At 48.4% G+C, this 18,129-nt stretch overlaps 1 protein-coding gene across 1 annotated transcript in view; it reads left to right on the top strand.

The window, feature by feature from the left end:
• Positions 1–454: 454 nt before the first annotated feature.
• Positions 455–18,129, top strand: part of FN1 (fibronectin 1) — a 162,997-nt gene continuing 145,322 nt past the window's right edge. Inside the window, exons 1-3 of the mRNA XM_056861242.1 lie at positions 455–655; positions 4,321–4,433; positions 7,788–7,903. Coding sequence (XP_056717220.1) covers positions 455–655; positions 4,321–4,433; positions 7,788–7,903 — 430 coding nt within the window. The remainder of the gene's footprint in view (positions 656–4,320; positions 4,434–7,787; positions 7,904–18,129) is intronic.

The raw sequence follows: 18,129 nt of genomic DNA, 5'->3' as shown, positions 1-18,129 counted from the left end.
ACCCCAGAGAGGAGGAAGCCCTGCTGCGGGAGCAGAACCTCGCCCTGACCCTTCAAAACCAGGATCTCCAGGCGCAACTGAGAAGTCTGCAGAGGGACATGACGGCGCTGCTGGGGGCGGTGAGAGGACTTCAATTGCCCATCGGCGTGGAGACACCCCCACCCGTTCCGCCCAAGCGGTCTGTGACCCGGGACCTGAAGGTCTCTTTTGACGGGTCCTGCGTCCAGCTGCCCCACTTCTTGCTCCAGCTGTCCGGCTTCATGAAAGACCAGGGAGAAACTTTTCCTTCAGAAGAAGCCCGGGTCTGGTACGCCATCGGCCTGCTGGAGAAGGAGAGTGGGCGGTAACAGCGACCTAATCCGAACCCAGGATCCTGTGCTCACTGAGTGCGTTTTTGGCAGCCTTGCAATGCCGTTTTGAAGACCCTCACCAGGGAGAGAGGGCCAAGATCGCTATGCGCAGGTTAAAACAGGGCCCCCGCTCTGTAATGGAGTATGCCCAAGAGTTTCAATCCCTCTCTTGCAAAATACGAGAGTGGAGCGAAGCCACCAAGGTCCAACACTTCCGCGAGGGACTGCATTGGGAAGTGTTGGACGGCTGTTTGACCCTGGGCGACCCGGAGACAATCGAAGAATGGATCCGCCTGGCGGTGCAGGTAGAGACCCGAAAAATGATGCTCCAGTTTTCTAAGGATTGTCCAATGAAAGAACCCACCCAAGGTCCTTTTAAGGGGGGCGCCGCAACCGAGTAGGTTCTCGGAAGAAAGAGCACGCCACTTTAAGGACAGAGCCTGCCTGCGCTGCGGGAAAGTGGGACACTTCACGGCGAAATGTCCCAACGGATCTACGGAACCGGCTGCTGGCAGAGCGACCCGGATCCCGGACCAGAGGAAAGCGGAGGGGCCGACCATCCAGCTCGGGATGACTGCTCTGCACGCCGACCCGGCACCTGCTCCTTGCAACCATCACTGTGAAAGTTTCTGTCCTGCCTCTCCAGGGAACCTGTCCAAGGTTGAAGGGTGGGGAGTATGAAGCCGGGTCTTAATTTCTCAGGTCCAATATCAAACCTTTGCTTCCCGCCATCTCAGACACTGCAACATCCAGGAAATCATGGGGGAAGGGGTGTGTGTCTCAATGTGCTTCCCGACCCAGGGACTTCCATCGGGTATCCACATCTGTCATTCGTGTCTACGAGAATTCTTCCCTCCAGCTACAATGCCCATGAAATAAGGGGAAGCAGCTAGGATATTGGTGTGCCCGGAGAACGGTGGCCTCCTCCTGTCAAGGCTCATGGCAGGCAGTTCTGGGCCTAAGGGGGTAGGGTGGGAAAGAAGATCAAGGTCCTTAGAGCAGCTCATCTGTGGCAGGATGGTGCTGGAAGAGAGAAGGTCATGGACAGGAGATGGATGTTCCAGGGGTTGGCAGAGGGTTCACTGTGGGGACTAGAATGTTCATTTGTTTTACTGGTTATTTTGCTGACATCTGCATTTTCTCTTGTCTAATCTATTAGTGACCAGACAGCGGGTGTGCTGGACCTTCCCCCGTTTTTTTTTGCACATACAGGCAGACAGTAAGGCTTACTCACCAGTTACTCACACCAGCCATTTCCTCTAGGGGATGATGAGTTCAAACATACTTCTGAAAGTTGACCCAGTGAAACAGCTGTAAAATATCTCAGGTGAACAGAATGTGGCTTGAAGTCCGGGTATTTTAACACACAGTTTGAATGAAAAAGCAGGATCCATTACCCCCTCCTAAAGAGAAGCACAGATGGGCAGCCTGGCTCACCACAGGAACCGAGGATGCCGTCACAGGGACTGACACGGTGTTCTTCAAGAGGAATCGTCACAGAAGCTCGAGAAATACTTTCATATCAAAATACCTTTTTGAGACACAGTCTGAATCTTGCGAAGCCCTCGGTGCCTGAATGTAATTACAATGTTCTATATGATTATTACAAGCAACTATCTTCCAGACCAAAGAGGCTCCACAATTCACAGTTAGAAGGAACCACACACACACACACACACATATACACACCATGATTCAACCACAACTGTTGCATGTGAATCCATTCGCCACAAATAGGTACATCTACATATCCCATGCGTTGCATTTAACATCGAAAAGACATCCAACGTTAACAATATGTAATTTCTTACCGCTTGAAAACATTTGCCTTTTTCTTAACAACTGAAAATGTTAGCGGAGTTTTTCATGGGCCCTGCCGGCCACTGCAATGGAGGGGTTGGGGGGTTCCATTGGGAGAGAGTGTGAATCAGCTGTCTGCACACCAGGTACACAGTCTGAGCTTCTCCGAAGCCCCACACTATGGTGAAGCTCTCCTTCTGGACAGAAAAGAGGTTCCTTTCCCCAAGGGACGGGCTCCTTGCTCAGGCTATTGATTGAGTGTTTGGTTCCTTGATACTCCTGAAGCAGAAGACCCACTCCTAGGGCCCCCTGTGTGTGTTGCCCCGGTTCTTCAGCACTGTCATTGAAATGAACGCTTCAACTGATCAAAGGCAGTACGGCACTTCTGGGTTCAATACAGTGAGGGAAAAAAGTATTTGATCCCCTGCTAAATTTGCCCGTTTGTCCTCTGACGAAGAAATGACCAGTCCTTAATTTTAATGATAGGTTTGTTGTAGCTGTGAGAGACAGAATAACAACAGGAAAAACCCCAGAAACCCAGAAGACAAAAGTCAGAGATTGATGTGCATTATAATGAGGGAAATAAGTATTTGATCCCCTATCAACCAGCCAGATCCTAACCCTAACCCTCAACCTCCTTGTAGCTGTGAGAGACAGAATAACTCCCAGAAACCCATAAGACAAAAGCCAGAGGTTGATGTGCATTATAATGAGGGAAATAAGTATTTGATCTCCCATCAACCAGCCAGATGCTAACCCTAACCCTAACCCTAACCCTCAACCTCCCTCAGTCTGGGGCTCCATGCAAGATTTCATCTCGTGGAGTTGCAATGATCATGAGAACGGTGATGAAGCAGCCCAGAACTACACGGGGGGAACTTGTCAATGATCTCAGGGCAGCTGGGATCATAGTCACCATGAAAACAGTTGGTAACACACTACGCCGTGAAGGACACAATGCACATCTGAATGACCCAGAGGAGAACTGGCAAACTGCAGACGGGCCTGTACATGCGCTGTCTTGAGCAAGGGGACCTTGCGGGCTCTGCAAGATCTCAGTCCTTCAGGGCGTAGTGTGTTACCAACTGTTTTCATGGTGACTATGGTCCCAGCTGCCCTGAGATCATTGACAAGTTCCCCCCGTGTAGTTCTGGGCTGCTTTATCACCATTCTCGTGATCATTGCAACTCCACGAGATGAAATCTTGCATGGAGCCCCAGACTGAGGGAGGTTGAGGGTTAGGGTTAGCATCTGGCTGGTTGATGGGAGATCAAATACTTATTTCCCTCATTATAATGCACATCAATCTCTGACTTTTGTCTTCTGGGTTTCTGGGAGTTATTCTGTCTCTCACAGCTACAAGGAGGTTGAGGGTTAGGGTTAGGGTTAGGGTTAGGATCTGGCTGGTTGATAGGGGATCAAATACTTATTTCCCTCATTATAATGCACATCAATCTCTGACTGTTGTCTTATGGGTTTCTGGGGTTTTTCCTGTTGTTATTCTGTCTCTCACAGCTACAACAAACCTACCATTAAAATTATGCACTGGTCATTTCTTCGTCAGAGGGCAAAAGGGCAAATTTAGCAGGGGATCAAATACTTTTTCCCCTCACTATATATGCTGCCTGGCGTAGTTTTCTCGGTGAAAGCATGGAGGTGGATAGCAATAGTCCCAATTTAGCATTAGCACCCAATAGCAATGGTACCCAACTTGGGTGCAAATCTGCGGTATTCCCTGGCTAAGTGCAGAAAAACCCTGACCAGTTTGTTGGTTTAGGAGTGATGTCCTGCACAGAAGTGATGTTTCCATTACCCAGTCTATGCCCTAAACTGAAATGACTGAAAACAGCTGTGGGCCATTGCTGGCTGCCCCCAGTCCTGCCACACAAAGCCTGGAGCTTGACCTGCTGCAGTGAGAGAAGGAGGGAGAGGAGGCCACAGGCAGGATTGTTGTGTAGGTACACATACTTCTCTCAGAGGCCTGGGGGGCTGATTGCTTGCCAGTAATGGAGTCAATCCTGGGTTTTATGGCCTGGGACACGGGACTGCCAGCAAGCAGGAAGAACCATTGTTGGCCTGCAGACCCTCTTCCTTTAGCCTCTGGCCAGATGGAAGGGGAGGGCCAAGGCTGCCCCTGCGGTTCCATGTTCTGCCCCTATTCCACCCACAGACCCCTGTGAACTGCCCCAATCCAGAAACGGATCACCGATACCCACCCCCCACCACCACGACCTCCCTCTGTTGCGTGAAGTGTGAAGCGGCCTCCGCGGCACGGCTTCCTTGGTGAGCAGCACACAGAAGTCAGAACATGCAATTATTCAACTGCGTGAAAGGCAGGGACCCCATGCAGAGACTTCCAGTGAAGCAAGCAAGCCAGTCAGGCACCACCTGTAACTCCCACATAACTCCGTGGGACCGTGTCCCAGAAATTTAAGAATGCGTTAATGAATCCTGTAAAATATCTACACACACAGTTGCAAGGTAACAGTCCAACCCCAAATCCCCATGTCTTGCAAGGGGAAAAAACAGCCACCGGAGAAAACACTTAAGTATTCATGGAAATAAAACCCTATCTAATGTGACTCTAAGAGAATATCTAATGGAAATCTCTTTTATAATAACATACGGATATTTCCGTATTTACAAAACAGCCATGCAAAATCAAACTGACCTTGTTTGCAATGCCTATTTGTTGTGAGCTACTCACGTGGGGGCCTTAACCATTTGCTTGGAATTGGAAATTATTGACGTTTTGGGTAATTTTGTGTTTCCACCCTTGTAGCATTCAGCCCGGCAGCTAAAGGTCCAGCTTTATAACTGGGCGTATGGGAGGGCCCTCGGCTGCTTCTGCCCCTGCACAGTTGGCGCCATCCGTCATACAGGGGTCTACTCAGAACATAAACAATGGAACTACATTTCCTAGCAGGCACTGCAAGAATGCAGAAGTATTTTATGATCAAACATTGGTAGGCAGGCGAAACAAGCAAGGCCAGACTATTAGATAGAGAAGCCCCCACCCCAGCCCCCTCAACCCCTCCCCTGGCAATATTTGATAGTGTTAGGTATATTCATTGTTATTTTACACACGCACAATAATAATAGATTTGTATGTTTAATAGATTGCTGCCTCATGAAAACACACACTAAACATTAATGCAAAATTGGCAGGCTACAAGTAATTTCTGAAAACAGATTAGTAAAAGACTGTAATGATCTGCAGAGTGATTGTAAATGCAGTGGTATCCTTTGGGGTGGTGTCAAGTCTTGACTTTCTATTTCTATTTAAAACCCTGATTAAATTATCTGGAAAAAGAGGAAACTGCATGTCTATCGTATCCCCATTCTACACCTCACTACGACCTGCTGCATCCATCAGATTGCTCTCTTTGATGAGAAATACAGACAGGAGGTGTCAGCCCAGGAAAGCGACTTTCCAAATAATTAGAAACAGATATCTGAAGGGGAAAGAATATAACAGAGAAAGCAGAAGAGGAAATGTGAGGCAAAATGTAGAAACCTGTGGCAAACTCAGAAAACAGATGTGATCTAGGGACCCTCCATAGGGAATACCTGACCCAAACTCAGTCTTCATACGAGTTCTGCCAGTTGCAACATAACACTCATTAAAGAGTTAGGTTGGAATGCATCGTCCACGTGGATTCAATCCAAATTCGCATCTAGATCACCACATATTCATTCTATTAATATTCTGAATGCTTCACGTTTGTTGAGACCAACTGACTTGTTTGGTACTTGGCCTTTCTCTCCCAGTCTTTGTGTTGGACAGACGGCAGCTTCCAGACAGGCCGTTTCCCCTCCCCTGAGTTTGAAGCTGGCTTGGTACATGGGAGCTTCCCCAGCAAGCATTCAGGAAAGAAACTACAACAGACCAGTTAGCCAAGAGTTTTCCGCCTATACTGTATATGGATGGTTCGGTGTGCATTTGGCCTTATTGCCCCCTGGGGATTGTGTTTGGTTTCGGTACCACGTGCTTGATGAAAGCGGCGGTGAACACAGATGGCGTAAGACCGTGACTCAGCCACTCCTCTTATATTTCTTCACGTACTGTTTTTAGTTCCCATCTTCTTAAAAAACAGAAACACAGAATTGTAGAGTCGGCAAAGGCCATACAGGTCATCTAGTCCAAACCGCTGCTCAGCACAGGCTCCAGCAGGAAGGGAGACCCGTGTTTGAATCCACGCTCTGCCACGGAAGCTCACCGGGTGACCCTGGGCCCGGCCACACAGTCGCTCAGCTTCACCAAATTTCCCAGCAGCGTCAGGGGATGGTTCCTCAGGCTCTGCCACAAAAACCTCCCACCGGTGGCGGAGAGGGACCGGGCAACCCCTGACGCCACCAGAAGATCTCAGGGAGGCTGTGGAAACGGAAGAGGTGCTACGAGGCAGCTTTGGAATGGATGAGGTCTAACAAACTGAAACTTAATCCCAACAAAATGGAGGTGCTAATGCTGGAGGGGAGGGACGTCTGACCAAGGAAATAGATTATATTCTGCTTTGGATGAGATTGCCCTCCCCTTAGAGGAGCAGGCTCATAGCTTGGGGGGTGCTTCTGGCTCCCCGGGCCTTCTGGTGGCAGGGGTGGGTGAACAGGGGTGCCTTTCAGCCACTTCAGCTGGTGAGCCAGCTGTGGCCCTTCCAGGGCAGGAAAGAGGGTGCCACTGTGGAGCATGCCCTGCTAACATCTAGATTAGATTACTGCAATGCGCTCCATGAGGGGCTTTAGGAAAAGGGACATGTCATTGCTAAGTCTCCCTCCCACCAAAAGCAGTATATCTGGACAGAAATCAGGCTGCTACATTATTTAGGTAAATTCTTACCCAACCTGGCATCAGTATTACTTCTGCAGAAACAGACAAAATTTCCATGGGGTCAGCCAGAAGGAACAGCCTCTGCAGAACCAAAGACATTGCTGACACCAGTTGCCCCTTTTCTCTCTCTCGATTTGTCTTGGGACTCTTCTCTTCACAGAGAACTGTAACCCTCTCTCTACAGAAGAGCAGAAACGACAGCCCTCCGAACGACGGACAGACTGAGTCGCCTCTGCAACAAGACCATTGCCTCCTGCGGAAATACAAATATTAAACTAGCTAAGTGTGTTTTTTGTTGTTGGGAGTGGTGTCTATATGACATAACCTATATCAAACCATAAACCCCTGCAGGGTCTATTTCATGAGAACCCATCTCTGTCCGTTTCAGGGGGAAGCCCTGTTGGTCTGCAGTAGAAAACAAATTGAACAGCTCTGTCAGAATCTAGAGATGGGTCTTGTCAGCAGCAGCTGTGAGATCTACAAGTTTGAGCATAAGAGAAGATCAGCTACATGCAAAGCAGATGTCCTCAAAGCCCAGAGTCAGAACCTCAGTTGATCCCTATTAAAACAAACACACATTGCAGAGACTTAAAAGAGCGAATGCTAAAAAAAAACCTCCTGCGGTTCAGAATGTAGAGATGAAATGGATAGACTCCGAGAGGAGGGAGTCTTTTAGGATGGATATTTATTAAATGTTCATGTAGTCATCCATCCAGGAAGCTTGCCTATAAAGCTACGGTTGTTAGATGGAGATGGAGCCCCTCCTGACTCTGCAAGAATGAAGCAGCAAGGGCGTCGTTTACGTACAGCCACTTGGAACAGACCAACCCACTGCGGCAGGTGTGCAACGGGACGTGGTTTGCCGGCCCACCCATCATCCACAGAAAGAACACCCACGACCCTGGTCAAAAGAAGGACCCTGGGAGTAGGCCAGCCCCCTTCGTCTGAGGTTATGCTTAGTAATGTCCTAGAACATCAGTGGTCCTTGCTGGATCAGATCAGTGGTCCATCTTGCCTTTCTAGGGGTGGGGGCTTCCGAGGGGTGGGCCACATGCCCAGAGGTCCTGCATGCAAAACTGCAAGAGAACTGTAATATTTAACTGTGCATCCCTTTCTCTCTCTCACAACTTGCCTCTCACTTGGAAGGGAAACTGCAGCCCACATTTTTATGATTAATACTATGTTTGGATGTGAAAGTAGGACAATGAAGAAAGCTGACAAGACAAACACGTGGGTTCTAGAGCAAATCAAGCCTGGATTTTCTGTAGAAGCAGAAATGACCAAACTGAGGCTATCGTACTTGGGTCACATCATGAGAAGCCAAGACTCACTGGAAAAGATAATTTTCTCTCATTTTCAAAAGTTACTATAAACCTGATGGCAAGAATTAACTGGTCTACTCTGTCTATCATTGCCCACTTTGGGAAGCTTCCGGATTCTGTTCCACCACCGGACGTGCTTGCAACAGTTACCTTATTATCTGGGGCTACTATTTGCAGGCAGGAGCAAAGCCAGGCAGGGCTAGGAAGACGGGGGGGGGGGGGGGAAGGGTGCAAAGCAGGCAGAGTCTCGGGCTTTCCCCCACCCCAGAGATAGCGGGGTGGGGGGTGGGGGAAATGCTTGCTGCAGGCAGGCAGAGGCAAAGGTTTTGCCCCATCAGAGAGATCAGCGATCAGGACAGATCAGATCTCATGACATCTGCCAATGTAAACGCAGCTTGAGGCAAATGGAGGGGGGGACAAGAGAGGCCTCTTTCCCACTCACATGTAAAGAAAGCTTAAAAGAAAGTGGAAGTATACAGATGAGCGGTGATAAACATTCCTCCAGACTTTGAAGAATTTTTCTCCCATGCTGTTTTTGTTTAAAAGCAGGCCGCTGCCCCCTCCCCTCCCTTGAGGGTCCCCAGAAAGGAGGGGAAACACCGCCCGCCCGCGGTTCCTGCCCCCCCCCCCAGCTTACTGTGCAAGCAAGGATTTTAGTGGCCTTTACAATGGGGTGGTTTCTCTTTCCTGGAATTTGGCATGCGGAAGTTACAGAATGCCTGAGAATGTATCCCCAGTTGAGCGAAAAAAAGTTAAATCTGGAAATGGGTTTCCCATTAAAACCAGGAAACAAACAAAGGATGGAGAAAAGATCTGACCAGTTACAATAAGCAGAAAATTGATGCACGCTGAAGGCAAACAAAGCAGTCCTCAGCAGGTCTCCTCAGAATCCTACTCAGGAGTATTCCAGAGAAGTGTTCTTAAGAATGCGCTGAAATCCCCCCCCCCCAAATAACTTGAATAACAGCCAACACCCCTGGTAAGACAGCGCCACAGTTTTGCCCTTTGTTCACCACGCATGCTGCTGTAGGCCAGGGGGTGGCTGGCGGGCTGCTGTCTCTTAGGACTAGAATAATACTAGAACGCGGGGTCATCGGCTGAAGCTGGAGGGTGAGAGATTCAAAACAGAGAAAAGGAAGTATTTTTTCACACAATGCATAGTTAAATTGTGGAACTCCCTGCCCCAGGATGTGGTGATGGCTGCCAGCTTGGAGGGCTTTAAGATGGGAGTGGCCACATTCATGGAGGAAAGGGGTATTCATGGCTACTAGTTAAAATGGATACTGGTCATGATGCATGTCTGTTCTCTCCAGGATCAGAGGAGCATGCCTATTATATGAGGTGCTGTGGAACACAGGCAGGATGCTGCTGCTGCAGTCGTCTTGTTTGGGGACTTCCTGGAGGCACCTGGTTGGCCACTGTGTGAGCAGACAGCTGGACTTGATGGGCCTGGGTCTGATCCAGCAGGGCCTTTCTTATGTTCTTATGACTGCTCAATTCTGCCATCCTGGGGTGTTAGGACGGGTGTGGGATTCTGGCTTGGTGCAGAGCCCCCGTGTTGTTTCCTGCCGTCCTTGTGCAATGGTTCAGTCAGGAACTCTGCCTGCTTAAGGTTTGCTCACATTGGGTTGCATACAGCTCTAGATGCTGGAATGGTATTTGAAAACCGTTATTCAACATGACATTTTGACACATTTGGAATGGACGATTTCATGGATTCACACTTTAAAATTTGGGATTTAAGCTTTTAAGTGCTACGTGCTCACCAAGGATCCACTTCAAAAGAAAATGCTTATTTGAAAGAAGCAGACAATGTTCTTGGAAGGAGCCAGGCCAATATGGAGCGCTCTGCTAAGTAATCACTTTGGTTCTTGGAGATAAATGGGAAGATAGTCACAATCACGGATTACAGATTACCCAATCCACATCTTATCTAAGTGTTTTCTGTCCAGTGGGACTCAAGGCGGATTACACAGAGGGAGTCCAATAGGAGGATGGGACATTCAATAAACAATAAAATAGGATTTGGGTTGTAGAACCCACCAGAAGTCTAAAAAACAGAATTGAAGCAAAGCATAAATGTTAACATGACACATTAAATAACGCAAAATTACACAATAGCAAACTATGCACAGTAGTAAAGACCACAGTCCTCATTAATCTATCCAAGTAACTTTGTGAAGCCTTTTCTAACAGTGTTACCTCTCGCCTTCACAGAAAAGCTCTCTTGAATAATGAAGTTTTGCATCGTTTGCAGAAAGCCAAGAGTGCGGGAGCCTTCCTGACCTTTCCTCCTTGCATCCTCAACTCTCAGGATACTGCAGAGATTAGACAGGCAGCGAGCATCCTTGCCAGATACTGGTCATCTATGAAAAATCCCACCCCCATATTTCCCAGCTCCATCTGCACTAAAACAGTGAATTCATGGAATATCCTGCTCCCGGTAAAGATTGCTCCTAGAACCACTAAGACACCCAACAGACACCCCACATTCAACATGCTAGTCTCCTCAGAGAAGCCACACAGCAGTCCAGGGCTACCGTCATGATGTGTTGGTGTTAGTGTTGTCCAACAGGTGTTGTTCTACGTCAGTACCTCTCCTGATTTCCAGGTACGTAACTGGTGTAGCTCTCTTCAATAATGGGGGGACCTTCTTCCACTCATGCATAATGGTTGGGGCCCGGGTGTGGGCCCAAGTCTAAGCGACACGAGCCAAGGGCCCTTGTGCTCTCACCCCTTGGCTCACACTAACAGTCTCACATCTCTGATGAGGTGCTGACCCTTTGCAGCTGGGGAAACTGCCCTCTCTTCTCATCTTTAGCAATGCAGAAAGACACCAGAAGCAAGCTCGGCACAAGGAGCAAATGCCAGGGTGGGGGCCTCTCCCTTCTCCCCTCCAGTCTCAATGAATGTCAGCTGGATTCAGCTTTCCATCTCTGGCCTCTGAAGAGGTGCTGTCCCTTTGCAGCTGGGCAAACTGCAATCTGTTCTCACCTTTAGCAATGCTTTAGCAATACCTGCACTCTTCCAGCTCCATCCAGAACATATAAAGCAATCCAGAGTCTATACTCAAGTGCTGTGTTACAATTGCATTTGTTCTGACTCCTTGGAGAGTTACTCGCACGTAGATTTTTTATAATTATAATGCTTGCCCAGTAAAGTTAAAGAGCAGCTCCACAAAGCCAGACTGGTACCCAAAGCCAGCCTGCCTCAAGACTGGAGGAAACAGCAGAACATCACCTACAGCTCACAAATTAAACCAGGCATGACCTACAGCCTCTCCTGGATGGACATTTCTCTTTCACTGGCCTTGGGTGGCAGACCTTTCCCACACTGACAGACAGCTCCCCCTCCCCCTTAAAACAGCTTCTTACTAGCAACCACGGACCATCCAACAGAGGCGTAGATGCCAACAATAGACCTAGATGCCAACTTTGTCCCTGTGTTCACTTATTGTTAATGGGACCTGGTAGCATCAGCTGCATCCTCCGTGGCTCACCGGCTTGCACAACATCTAATCTAATACATGCCATCATGTCCCAAGAATAAATAAATAATTTAAAAAAAAAATCATGTCCCAAGAATGCCCATGTTGGACAAACATGTAAGTCTGTGCATGGGAGAAAAACAAACAGAAACTCGACATAAGAAATCAGAAAGGAGTGGGGGAACATTCTAATCTCCCTGAACATATTATTTCAGACATGAAATTCACTGTTCCACAAAAATATTTTTCAAAGGTAATACACAACATGAAGGTGCTGAATTAGAACTCATCAAGTGTTTCCTGGAGACTGAGCCCTATGAGGAAAGGCTGAGGGGCTTGGGAATGTTCAGTCTGGAGAAGAGAAGGTTGAGGGGGGACATGATGGCTCTCTTGAAGTATTTGAAGGGCCGTCGCTTACAGGAGGGCAGGGAGCTGTTCCAGTTGGCAGCATAGGACTTGCAATAATGGGTTTAAATTGTGGGAGGAAAGGTACTGGCTGGATATTAGGATTTTTTTTTTTTACAGTAAAAGTTGTTCAGCAGTGGAGTCAGCTGCCTCGAGAGGTGGTGAGCTCCCCCTCTCTGGCAGTGTTCAAGCAGCTGCTGGACAAACTCTTGTCAGAGATGCTCTAGGCTGATCCTGCATTGAGCAGATGGTTGGACTAGATGGCCTGTGTGGCCCCTTCCAACTTTAGGATTCTATGATTCTAAGAAATTAAACACTACTTGTCATTTTGGCTTAAACAGTAACTTGGATTTCCTTTATTCACTACAGTCTCTAATAGTTCCACTGGATCAAATTTTTTGGAATTTTAATTGGCTTTTCTTAACATGTTTTGACAGATTATAACCTTGTAACAATATCAGTTAATTTCACTTAAACATTGGACCACATCTCCCTGATTAGTTGTCATGTATGCTATTCATCCTACTTCATCCCTTTTCTTATCTGATCAAACTTCTGAGCTCTCTCATCATCCATTATATGTAACTGCTAATTCTGTTGATTTATGACGGGAGTCCCAACTAGCCCTTCTACCTCGACTCCTCCCTTTTCTCCTTAGACAGAGAATGCATGCTTGAAAGATTCATGATGGAATTCACACCAAACCTATCTCAAGCCCCCCCCCCAATTTTTTTCCCATAAGAAGAATTCCCAGTTTGATCTTCTCCTTGCAGATCTGAAGAAATGAGCTGAGTCATGGAAGCTCATATGGAAATAAATGTTGTTAGTCTTTAAAGTACTGCTGGATTTCTATTTTGAAAGAAAACTAGCAGTTAGAGGCATTCAGTCAATATCACATGTGGATGTTTTTAAAACGCCATTCTTTTTACAGAAATGACATTGTGAGTGCAAAAAGTAAAACCTTGGCAGACAAAGCAATATCAGGTTTCATGTTATTGCAGAGGAAGGCCATAAAACATGTGAAAGGGTGATTAAATTCCATAGCAACAAGTCCCCTCAATGTCTGAATTACCCTGGAAACCACAGGTAATTATAAAAATGAGGGGCAACACCAACTGGCTAACATTCAACCGTAGATCAAACACGGGTAGGTATGGTTTGTCAAATACCATTCCTTGTACCCAGGAGGTCGGTTGCAGCACCAGGAACAGTCCGACAAGCAACAAAAGATAAAGGGGGGGGGCTCGAGGGGCAGTGTAACATCTGACCAGGACCTTATTACAACCACATGCTCAAGTGGGGAGCAGTTCTTTTTTCACCATCTCTGTGGTCGTTTTTTTCATGGAGGTTTGCTGCGGTTTCACTTTTGTTTTGCCGCACTGCTAATTTTTTATTTCTCATTACCGCTTCGGATTTGAGTAAAAAAATCGCGTCATCCCCGCGTCATCTCAACCCTGTTTTGGTGCGATCTTTGTATTTGCTACGCGGTTTTTGGCGCATAGCTCCATGAAAAACATTTCTGGGTTCGGATCAATTGTCCCCGCCCATGCCAGCTAATTTCTCCTCCCCTGTGAATGGCGATTGGCCGGGGGAGTTTCGCACTCGGACAAAAATACCACCCCTTTCACTGCCTGCCTGCCCGCCTGCCTGCGTAGAGTCGTGGCACTTCTCTCCCTCCCTCCATCCCGGAGGCAGGCCAGCGGGCAGGAGGCACGCCTTCCCCGCCCCTTGCCCGGATTGGGCCTTGGAGCCGGGCCCACACCTCCAAGCCCAGGGGGATGCTGGACGGACAGCTCCAGGGGGAGGCCGGCAGGGCCACGCCACGTGTGCCTTGGCTGCCGGGGGTGGAGGCAGCTCGGTCTAGGGCAGCTGGACCCGTGGGGGGGTTGTTCAAGGAAAGGGGCTGTTGGCCCCCCTACCCCAGCGGGGAGGGGGGATTGTGTGGCCGGTCCTGAGCATCACCTTTGGTCCGGCTTCCCGTTAGATTGCTGATCCTGCCAGAGATGCATATTGTGGGGGGACATACTCTGGGAAAATCGCTTTAATGCAAGAGGTTTACAGTGGCCATTTATGCATGGGAGGTTTTGCCTTGGATTTGCCGCTCTATAGATGCACCTTTTCTCCATCCAAATTCTCAAAACTCAACAATCAGCCCCCAGGCAGAGTTTTGAGAATTCGGATGGGGAAAATGTTCATCTAGAGAGCGGCAAATCCAAGGCAAAACCTCAGGGCCATAAATGGCAAGTGCAATCCTATGCACAGTTATTCGGGTCTACACCCATTGAAATGAATGGGCTTAGACTGGAGTAATGCTCTTTAGGATTGGACTGTAAGTTCGCTCCTCTGCTCCTTGGGCTAGTCACACTCTCTCAGCCCCACCTACCTCACAGAGTGTCTGTTGTGGGGAAGGGGAGCCGATTGTAAGCTGGTTTGATTCTCTCTAAAGTGGTAGAGAAAGTCGGCATATAAAAACAAGCTCTTCTTCTTCAAGCCTTAGAGCTCTATAATTTGCTGAGTGCCCAAAAAAGTCATTGGAGTCCACACTTCCAGCCCATGAGAAGTTTAAGGGCAGCCCTACTAAATTCCATTCCCTTCAAGGGTGAAAGTGGTGTACTTCCATTACCTGCAAGGTAGTATCCAGGCAGGGAATGGCACTCCTCGAAGCAGTCGGCACAGGGGGCAATCCTAAACTGGTCTACTCAGAAGTAAGCCTAATGTCTTTCAATACACCTTACTCGCAGGGAAGTGCCATTAGGATTGCAGCCACAGTCACTCCTTTTGAATCGGCACAGGTTGGAGCTGCTCCGTTCCCACTTTCAGCTAAACACTTCTCTGGGGCACATGGATGCGATTCCTGCCCCCCCCCCCAAATCCTACCTGTCATTAAAGGGCAACGGGTTCCACACTTATCGAAAATAGAGGGAAGCTTTGAGGAGAGCGCTGCCTTGTCCCCCACCCCCCCAATTGGAATCTGACTGTTCCAAAAGCAGAACAGAGCGAAGGTGGAAGAAAAATGTAGGAGACCAGAGGGACTGGTGCTTGTTTTTTGCGCTGAGGTCAACCGCACAAGGTAATCCGCTGGGCGGAGTTGGGGGCGGGCATCATGTACTTGTCGGAAGGGGAGGGCTCCAACAAAGGGGACAAACCAAACCATTGTTGAATACTGTGGACTTTGTTCCCATGAAAAACCAAAACTACTTTGGGATTGACTGGGATGATTCGTGGCCATGATTTTTTTTTTTAATCGTGGGGTTTTTTGCTCTACTGCAAGACAGCAGCAAAATCATCTGTGAAAAGTTGGCCTGTGAGTACAGAAGAGTGGGTAAAGGAAGTTGGTTTTGAGCCTGAGTCCTCCTTATGGGAAAGTCACCCTCTACTTTCAGATACACCCCTGAAACCACAACCATTTACTATGCAGAATGCATCTGTTTCCTGTTACATCATCTGCAATTTCATCTTCTCCTCTGGCTTGACTGTGGCTGCAAATTCTTCCTTGCATTTTGCCCCCCCCCCCCCCCCCGTCGCCTGACCCAGCAGAACTTCCCCATTCTGCTCGGAATGGTTTTTCTGGCAAAATCATCCCTGGGTGTACTCTTGTTTCTCAGAGTTGTCCCCCCCCCATCTGTCAGGCAGTTAAAGATACAACTGGGGTTCTCCAGATGAGTTTGTACTAACTTTGACAGTATTATACAGCTCCATGAATGCACTTGAAAGGCAACGCAAGTAGAAAAGGACGGTCTCTGCACAGGGAGTTTGCAAACGAATGCTCACGCTAACCCACAGATGGTGCAGGCTGAGGTGGTAGAATTCAGGGCGCTCCCTAGAGTTGCCAGGTCCCTCTTTGCCACCAGCGGGAGGTTTTTGGGGCGGAGCCTGGGGAGGGCGGGGTTCTGGGAGGGACTTCAATGCCATAGAGTCCAATGGCCAAAGCGGCCATTTTCTCCAGGGGAACTGATCTCCAGGGGAACTGATCTCTATTGGCTGGAGATCTCCAGCTAGTACCTGGAGGCTGGCAACCTAAGCGCTCACCAGGAGTTGCACCTGGTGGCCCCACAAGAAAGGCCGGAAGGGAAAGTGGAGTAGATGTTTCTGCAGGATGGGGGGCAGCCCATATTCACGAAGGGAGGGAAAGTCAGGGAGGTGCCGGGAGAGGCACAGCCATGCTGCCTCCACAGAGGCTTCCTGGCCACTGAAAATAAAAGGCTGTTACAAAACAAAATAGGGAAAATGGCCCCCATTGAGGAAAGCGAGGCTACGCCACCAAAATACCAGGCGTTGTACCCTCACAGCTCAAGGGAGCATTCTCGGGGTGAAAGGGGTTTGGAAGCTACCTAAAGGCAGCTCCACCCTCAGGAATGCCCCGGGAACACCTTCCAGGAGCCGGTGTGGGGGCTTGCACCACTGGAATGCTGCCAGGAGGCCGTGCCTGCACCTGAGCCCCCCCGCCACAGCAAGGCATCCTGGGGCTGGCGTGGATGCCACCCATGACAGCCTAAGTGCCCCTTAACCCAGGTTAAATGGCCCCTTATGCCGGCGTGGGGTCATGCTGGCTCCTAAGGAGCTTTGCCTCCCCTTCAGGACTGTATGCATAATGTATAGCACAGCAACATAATTATAATAATAAATAATAATAATCTTATTTATATTCCACCCTCCCACTGCTGGAGAAGGGCTTAGGGCGGATCAAGAGAGCAAAGTAGACTTGAACAAAAATGTAATGAAATCCTACCTCGCACTCCACCAAAAGGAGGCAAATTCAGTATATTTCAGAACACACAAGAAGTATTATAAAAACTCTCAGTCTACATATGCTGCGCTATTTCCAGGCCGGCCCCCGGTCTCCCCAGCTTTGATGGTGTCCACTTTTTTTGTTTGGAGCCTAGGGATGAATGCCCTCCGTGGCATTGGACCCCCAGGTACCTGCAAGACCACCACCTCTCCCATTCCATTCTGCTGTGAGCGAAGCCTCCAGAAGGAACCCACCAGGCACACAGGTGACGTGTGAATGTGAATCCAGCTCTTTGTTGTTGGAGAACAAGCTGATGCAGCTTCAAAAAAGGCATTTTACAAACTCCACTTAGCTTGGAAGATGGCCCCCATCTTGACTCTGATGACTTGGCCACGTGGTGGATCCATGCTCTGGTTATCTCGAGGGTAGACTACTATAATGTACTCTACATGGGTCTGCTCTTAAAGACAACTCTGAAACTTCAGATGGTACTAAATGCCCACGGCTCAGCTGTTTACGGGGTGAAAACTGGAATCTGAACATCACTCCCAAACCACAGATGCTCCATTTGGCTACTGATCTGGTACCAGGTTCAATTCAACATTTTCTCTCTCACCTGCAATGCCCTCCGTGGCATTGGACCCCCAGGTACCTGCAAGACCACCACCCCTCCCATTCTGTTCTGCTGTGAGAGAAGCCTCCAGAAGGAGCCCACCAGGCACACAGGTGACGTCGGCAGCTGCCCCTTGGCCCACATTCTCGGCGGCGGCTCTCACATTATAGAACCATCTGCCCCACACGTCTATCCTTTTGCAAAATGTACACAACACAATTGTTCAGGACAGCATTCTTGTGAAGGGAGCAGAGCAGTGACGTCGCTCATCCGCTCAGGAGGTGGGTCTCTGTTAGTGGCACCGATTCCTGGGAACCTTTGCTGTTAAACTCAAATGTTGTCATCCTATTTTGTAATCGGTTTGCTGATTGACTAAATAGCTTTGTTTTACTTGGAATATTTGCTGTTGGATTTAATTATTGTTATTATTCAAAAGTTATTATATTTTGTAATTGGCTCATTGATTGACTGAATAGTTTTATCGTATTTGTAACCTGCATTGATTCCCAGTGAGAAAGGAGGACTGTAAACGAAAGTGGACTCAGAGTCACAGGCTCACTTCCTCAGATGTAATGAAGAAAAAAATCACTTTCTT

Source organism: Euleptes europaea, chromosome 15 (genome assembly GCF_029931775.1).
Source record: "Euleptes europaea isolate rEulEur1 chromosome 15, rEulEur1.hap1, whole genome shotgun sequence".
Classification (NCBI taxonomy): Eukaryota; Metazoa; Chordata; class Lepidosauria; order Squamata; family Sphaerodactylidae; genus Euleptes; species Euleptes europaea.
The sequence above is the reverse complement of the archived record's forward strand: the minus strand, read 5'-3'. Positions and strand labels throughout refer to the sequence as shown.